This window comes from Austrofundulus limnaeus, unplaced genomic scaffold, assembly GCF_001266775.1.
Source record: "Austrofundulus limnaeus strain Quisiro unplaced genomic scaffold, Austrofundulus_limnaeus-1.0 Scaffold129, whole genome shotgun sequence".
In the NCBI taxonomy this organism is placed as follows: Eukaryota; Metazoa; Chordata; class Actinopteri; order Cyprinodontiformes; family Rivulidae; genus Austrofundulus; species Austrofundulus limnaeus.
This window is the reverse complement of record NW_013952531.1, coordinates 370579-378832: the sequence shown is the minus strand read 5'-3', so window position 1 is coordinate 378832 and position 8254 is coordinate 370579. Positions and strand designations below refer to the sequence as shown.

Genomic DNA, 8254 nt, shown 5'->3' with positions numbered 1-8254 from the left:
ACTTAAGATAGGCATTAAAATGTGAAACATGTAGATTAAAAAAATAAATAAAAACAGTGAAATTGATTACAAATTGATTAGTTTTTTAAAGCTTTTGCATTGGTGCAGTATTTTAAGGTGGCAATATAATAGGATAAATATGCATAAAAACTGTAAAATTGGGGTTTTGTTTAGAAAATGTACAACTGTGGATATGAAATTTAGCTAATAATAGAATTAAGTTTACAATAAAAAACTTTCTTAAAAACCAAATAATATATTTTTTGAATTAAATGGTAGGTACATATCTAACTTATCATTCATAAATAAAAAAAAGTATCTTTCCAAAATAACTGAGTATAAGAACAGTCCCAAAACATGCTAACTGTCCTAGCCTAATGATTTTATTTTGAAACTCGTCACCGGAAGTGCTGCTTTCTGTTTGAATCTAACTTGACCAGTTGGCCCAGCGCCCCACCCACTGGCTGGAATCGGGAGGCTGGTTGCCTGGGAAGCTGGAGCATCCCGGGTTCCTTTGTGTCGCCACCAGGGAACAAAAACACGCACGCAGCCGTGCGTGGAGCTCGTGGGCGGACATGGGACTCAGGTGCGTGGAGGAGACCGGCCGTTCATCACAAAGTTAGATGGCTCCGGCTTGATTAAGCCGTCACAACAGCGCCATGGCCAAGCAGTACGATGTGCTCTTCAGGCTCCTGCTCCTCGGAGACTCTGGGGTTGGAAAAACATGTTTGTTGTGCAGATTCACGGACAACCAGTTTCACCCATCTCACATCTCCACCATCGGTAAGACACGGCACGACACGAAACACAGGCTCTTTATTTTTAATTAAAATGGGATTTTATACATTTATATTGATGAGGTTTGTGCATCACACTCCCTTTGTCCTCATTACTTTGTGTAAAATCAGTTGGAACAACAAATAATAAAGGCTGAGAATTTAATCCAATTTAATATAGAATTGAAAGAATTAAAAAAACACTGACTGACAAACAAACCTTGAGTTTAAAAATAGTCAATACTTTACTCTGACTTTGCTTCACAAGGCCAAACAAAACTAGAAAAAAAAAAAGCGTTAATACTGTGCAGGGATCCTGCAGGTCCTTAAAAACTCTAAAAACTCAGTGAATTCATCGATCCAAAGATAAGGCCTTAATTAGCCTTAAAATGTCTTAAATAACATTTTCAGAGGTCTTAAAATGTGAACACGTTGTAAAAAGGATTGTTTTAATTRATCTTAAATATTAAAATAATTGGTAACATTTATTTTTTAAATATTCACATGTAGACGTTCCCCTTTGACATCACTTCCTGTTACTTCACATGTAAATATCACAACAACCGTTCATCTGAACAATGTGAGATTTGTTTTGTACTTTGTTAATAATGTCTTTCCAATAATCCATTCATATTTCTTACAAAAAAATTAATGTCACAAAGACTTTAAGGTTTCATCTACAGTAAATTGGGTTAAGACACACTGGGTCCTAAAACTACAGATTTAGAGGATTTCCTGAAATTAAACTAATTTAAAACTGACTGAACGTTTCTGTTATAGTTAGATATAAATTAAAACAACTGGTCTATTAGCAAGATTTAAATACTTCAACCAAAAATACTTTGATTCATAAGTTTCTGACTGTTTTTATTGTTTTGTCATTTGTGTTTATTATGAAATTGTTCTTAGATTTAATTTCACTTGGCATTATAAAGTCTTAAATTTAACTTTCCTTAAACAGTAGGAACCCTGTGTGTGAATCCTGACATTTACTGAAAAACATCAGCTGAAATATATTTGAAGAAGTGACACGTTGAGAAAGAAAACAAACACGTGGAAACATGAAACAACACAATGAATGTTAACAAAAGGGATGCAAATGAGAAAAAATGACAAGGACACGTTAGAAAACATAAAAACTCTTAAAAGGACCTAAAGACAGACGTTAAAACTTACAGAGGAGCCATAAAAAACAAGGACACAGGATGATTAGTGACATAAAATGACTAATATGATGCACAGGGAGACAAAAACTTACAAAATCTCACAAGGAGACAAAAGAAGAATAAAAGGTCACAGAGAGATATACAAAGATTAAACAGATGCACAAGGTGGCAAAAATGACAAAAAAGGACACACAGAGACATAAAATACACAAAGGTTGCATAAAGGCACAAGTAATGATACAAAAAAGACACACAAAGACAAAAAACGATGCTTAAGAAGACATGGAAAAGCAAAAAAAGACTAATAAAAAAGTAAGCACACAAACAGAGCTCAGTGCTGAAACAGATTTAGAGAACAAAAGTCTTTAAAAGATTTGAAGAGATCTTAGTGCAGTTCTGTGGCAAAATGTAAATAAAGATGAATAATTAACAAAGTATAAAAGTAACAAAAGCTTGTTGTAGCTAAAATGTCCCAAATGAGCTGAACATTTTGTTACCTTATTGGCAGAAATAGCTGAAAATGTGCTGAAGTAGAGTCCAAAAACCAACAATTATAAATGGTAAAACATTAAAACAACTACTTCACTAATATAAGGCTGACTAACAGATTAATTTCTTGTTTAATTTTACATAAATCAGTTGGATTTAACACAACTAGCCATTATTTTATGTCAACAAAACTGATGAAGATGAAAGAGTGAAACAATTAAACAAACTGGAAACAGAGTTTATCTTAAACAATGTAAACTTTGAGGGAATTCTTTTTGCACAAAAATAAAACGTCGATGCTCCGGTGCATTCACTYGTCTCAGCAGAGAGAGGCGAGCTGCAGTCCCACAGGTTTAATTTGAGTCTGCAGTAAATCTGCAGTTAGAATTAGAGCTGAGACGTGACGAACACGTCCCCGTCAGGCTGAGCGCTTCGGATGTAGCTTCGCCTTTTTGTCTCGTCCTGGCAGAGCCTCGTATCGTCTTCTGTAGCGGTCTGGTTTTTGTCTGCCATCATATAATGGAGTGATTTCTTCCCACTAAGCTTGTTTTTGTGAAGCTCCGCCGCTTCACTTTCTGACATTGTTTGCAGTAATTGGGCAGAAAGCGAGGCAGGGCTGCTGATGCTGAAAATCCCTCTGGACGTCTGCTGAAAAGACAGAATGAGTCGTCTAATTGTTGCCAACACAAATATTAAATGGTTCCAAGCTTTCAGTTTACAAACAAGGAAAACCTTAAAGTGCCTGATAACATATTGTAAAAATAATTTTACACTGCTGTGATGAACAGTTGAGATATTAGCATTTGAAGAAACAGGAAGTGATGTCAAAGGGGAACGTCTGCATGTAAACAGAGCGTTGCTAACAACACAGACTTTAGAGAATAATCTGTTTCTTTTAGGGCTGTGAAATTAATCGAATTAACTCTGATTAATTTTAGTGCTGCATGGGCATAGATTAAACATTTTAATCACAATTAAAATGTTCAATGACTTTACTCTGMCTGAATCTGTAGGTTTGTATTTTACAACGCACTCAGTGCATCATGTCAGGTCATGTTTGTAAATGAGAAGTGGTTCTCAAACTGTTTACCTGATAAATAAAGGTTAAATAAATTWAAAAAAAACTCCATGTGTAACACATTATGTACAATTTTTATTTTTGTCTTCTTATGTCTTATTTTATTTTATTTATTTATGCAGGGGTAGACATAAACATTGTTTAAGTTGTCCGAGACAAACTATTTTCATTTCGGACAACAGATCCTGTCTCCTGGTTGTCCGATGGACAACCAAGCAAAAAGACCTTGATTAAAGTTCTCTGCTGCAGGTGTTCGTCATTGTGAAAATGAAAGGAAGAAAAAACTTGGTAAATCTGAACAGAACCTGTAACTTTTAATAAGGTCATGCACACAGTATACTCCTGTTTAAGGAAAATGTTTGACCTGTGAGCAGAATGAATGTTGAACTCTATTTCAAAGAAGAGAATGAAAAAGTTTTATTCACACAGATCCTGTCAACCTGGCTGACTGAGAACAATTGTATATAATAAACTTCGTCTACAGAACAATATACTTGTTAAATTACAAATTACTTGAGATTCTTTTGGACAATCAAAATGTTTTGTGGACAACCAGGTTTTGTCAACAGGTTGTCCAGCTGAAACATATCCTTATGTCTACCCCTGATTTATGTTTTTCTGACAGCTGTGACCTTAGTATGTATCTTTCATTCCTCATGTAGAACTCACTTAGAATTAAAATCCTTGAATTCTTGATTTAACCTCATTATTCTGCACAAAATTTAACTGACTCAAATATGTGTGGAGCATTTTTTAGGTCGACTGTGATGCCAGCTGTGACACAGGGGTGCTGACTGTCAAGTTAACTGGGATGAAAAGTTAATTGATTTCTCAGGGATTAGATTGGGCTGTGGAAGCCTGAGGGCTGGTTTGTTTAATGGACTTAAATTCATCAGTCAGAGAAGATGGATGGAAGAGAAACACAAGAATCAAATGCAAGTCTTTACATTTTATTATTTTCCTTTTATCTTATCCACATTTTATGTTCATATTTTACTGTAGATGTTAGGGCTGTGTATTGGTAAGAATTTGGCGATACGATACATATCATAACAGAGGGGTCACGATACGATATATCCCGATAAATTGCGATACTGTAAGCAAGGCAATATATTGCAATTTTTTTGTCCAAAAATTCTATTAAATAAAAACCTCTAACTGAAAAAAAAAGCTAATGTTTACTTACAATGCTAATGCTACCCTTACTCTCTGGTGCTCAAGAGGTAGAGGAGCCAAATGTCTGGCTCACTGCTGCCAACTAGTGGTCAGAGGCTGAACTACAACATAAAAATGAACGGTTGGCAGGAAAGTTGACATTTTAAACCTTAATTAAAAATCGATACAGGGCTTTAGAATATTGATACAGTATCGGGAAATGAAATATCGCGATATTTCAGTGTATCGATATTTTCTTACACCCCTAGTAGATGTGGAGTCTTGTAATTGCGGGTAGTATTAGAAGCTCATTTAAAGAGTTGTCAGAGTTTTTCAATTTATTATCACGTGGAGAGAAATTAATTTTCATAGCGCTATGCTTACATAACACGTTGACACAGACGGTAATATATACTGTAATATAAATTATCACAAACATTTCCTTAGTTTATTTGTTTAGCACAGTTACAGTTGATGAATAAGCCTTTTTTAACTACAAAATGTGCTTTTCTGTATTTTAGAGTCTGATATTTTCAGTTTAGCAGGTGGGAAAGGTAACCCTAAAGGCTGGATTGGTGATGTGTGTTAGTTTGGACCAGTTTGAAACAGATGAAATAAAGTAAAATGAGCTGGATGAAGCTCTGGTAAAAGAGGAGGAAATGAGGAGTCACACAATCATTTTAGTTTCCAGGTGGGGGATGATCTCTGGTGGGTTCAMGGACGGTGAGGCACTCAGATCATCAGAATCAAATTTACAAATATATGAACTCTACACAACTTGTTCACCACATGATTGACAGAAGTTAAGGTTTCATTGGACTTCAGCAGAACCCATTCATTCTCTGACTCTTTCACCTCTCATCTCATGTGATGGATACAGAAAATGGATCCTAACAGCCCACTCTGATTAGAAGGAGACGGTGTGGCTGTCTGTGAGGGAGAACTTCTGTAAAACGTTGACTTTACAGATCCTGGAGGACTCTCAGAACCTTTGGACCACTACCTAATATCTCCATAACTCTTGTATATTATTGTATTTCCTAAACAAATGTTCTTTCCTGCAGGAGTTGACTTCAAAATGAAGACCCTACTAATAGATGGGATCAAAGTACGGATACAGATATGGTAAGGTTGGAACTAAAACAAACAAGCAAATCCAATAATCCTCAGCTGACTTTTCATTGGTTCAAACAGTTGTCCCTCTAAAACAACCGTCGTATTTACAGCTGTAAAAGTAAACGTGGTCTGAAAAGAGCTGTTGAAAGACGTGACTTTGGTTTGATGCAGATTAAAGTTTTCAGATCGTTGTAATGTTTTAGTGTCAGAACGTTGGATGAGTTGTGTGTTTGTGTGCAGGGACACAGCGGGCCAGGAGAGGTACCAAACCATCACCAAGCAGTACTACAGACGAGCACAGGTAACCAGGCGTCTGCTGCAACTCAAAAACTGCACAGTTTACAGTTAAAGACAAAAACAGAATAAAGAAGAGTCTTATTTACGTGTGCTGTCACCCTGATGTTCTGAAAATCTGTTTTCCTTTTGTCTTTAAAGGAGACGTTTCCTGATCTTAAATCCTCCTTTTTCACATTTAAACCCTTCACTTGGGTCTATATGAAGTGGAACTGCAGTGAATTCCTCCTTATTGCAACTCCACAAGCCCCGCCCCTTTTCTGACCTGTGTCTCAGATCAACTCGTTTTGAGGCTGCCTCTTTAAATCCAAACAGGTGCCCCCCTCCAGCTTCCTGTCTAGTTTGATAGAGGGGTTTACCACTATTTAGCTGCGCAGAAATGTTTGATTTACAAATGAATTAAAAGATGTGAACAAGGGTCCATCCCAGGGTTAATGTAATTAACTAAAACTAACTAAATAACTAAAACTGAAATTAAAAGAACATTTTAATTAACTGACATGAATAAAAACTAATAAAATGAAATAATAAATTTATAAAACTAAGTGAAATTATAGATAGAATATCCTTTGTTTTAGTGTTTGATTTATTTGAAGCTATGTGGACTGATTAAACAAATCTTGTTTTTCAGCTGCGAGCAGCTTACGATGCTGCTGCGCAGCATCGACGGCTGAATAACAACAGCAACAGTTGGGAGAAAACAGCAAAGTCCAACTCTGGATTTCTTTGAATGTGACGGAGAAAAATCAAAGCGAGTGTCTTATAGTGGAAACAGGTGATAAAATGTGAAAAACTGCACAAAACAAGCCAGAGACGGCTAACTGCAGAACTGACTCTTGGCATAGGTGAACTAAGCGGTCGCCTAGAGCGCCATCTGCTGGAGGGGGCGCCGAACTGCAGAAGAAAAAATTTGTAATCCCTGGTTGTAACTCTGCTGAGCGCCCCTTTCAATTAGCTTTGTCTTAAAAACTATAATGAAGTATTACAGGAAAAATAAATTACTCCTGCTACTAATCCTGCTGACATCATRCTGACACAGTGAGGACTGAGTTTGTCAGCCGAAGACCTTATGAGGTAAAATCAGACTTATATCTTCCAAAAAGAGAGGACCTTCTAAATCTTTGCACAAATTGTGAAGCGGGTCTTTTGTTTATCCTTTTCATTTGATTTAATTATATTTATTTATTCATTTAATTTGTTGTGTGATGTGTTTGTGTTTAAAGCAAATAAATCTAAGTTTACCATAGTAAACCAGTGGGGGGTGGGGGTTGCGCTTCAACTCGCCTAGGGCACCAAAATGACTAGAGCCAGCACTGGCTAACTGTGTATGTTGACAAGCTAGCTTCTCTCAGTAGCTCCATGAAAAACAAGCCCAGGTAGCAGCGGCGTGCAGTCTGCWGAACGGTCCTGACTGGATCTTCTCACTTCTGTCTCCTGACTCCACTGTTGATGCTGCTTCATCGAGTGATATTCAACATTTAGTTTTGACTTGCTCTGAGACTTTAAAACTGTGTCCCTCTGAGTTTAAGATCTGCTTATSTGTGGCACACAACAAGACGTCCTCACGTGGAGCTGATCGCAGGATCTGCAAAGTGTCAAACCTTGATTGTTGACGGTTTTACTGACGTCAGCCGTACCTGTGTTTCAATCCTGTCCACGTCTTCACAGGGGATCTTCCTGGTGTATGACATCACGAGCGAGCGATCCTTTCAGCACATCATGAAGTGGGCCAGCGATGTGGATGAAGTGAGTCAGACCAGAGGTTCAATACTTCATGTAGGAGGCCTCGTCAGCACGTACAAACTGTCTTTATGGGACCAAAACCTAAAGCAACGACTCAGCATTTCTCTCAGATGTTTGTAGTATTTCTTAACAGTGTTGTATAAGTACCTCAAAGTCATACTTGAGTAAAAGTACAAGTATCTTATCATAAAAATACTTTGGTAAAAGTTAGTCTTCTCTAAACATATTACTTGAGTAAAAGTCTTAAAGTATCTCAAAAGTAAATTTCCGACACAAAATCTACTTAAGTATTAAAAGAAAAAGTACTGAGTAAAAGTGAGCAGTTAGATTTTTCCAAAATGACACTTTTTGGGAGGTGACTTCTGCAAAAAAAAATTTCTAAACGTGCAGCTGTGATGGGTTGTGTACAAAGTAATATTGTATCAGAATGGTATATA

The 8254-nt window shown here is 36.7% G+C and overlaps 1 protein-coding gene across 1 annotated transcript in view; it reads left to right on the top strand.

Annotated features, from left to right (window-relative positions):
* Nucleotides 1-450: 450 nt before the first annotated feature.
* rab15 (RAB15, member RAS oncogene family) overlaps nucleotides 451-8254 on the top strand; it is a gene marked incomplete in the record, with an annotated part of 12708 nt that continues 4904 nt past the window's right edge. The window contains 4 exon segments of the mRNA XM_014015423.1: nucleotides 451-783; nucleotides 5729-5789; nucleotides 6021-6081; nucleotides 7743-7820. Coding sequence (XP_013870877.1) covers nucleotides 660-783; nucleotides 5729-5789; nucleotides 6021-6081; nucleotides 7743-7820 — 324 coding nt within the window.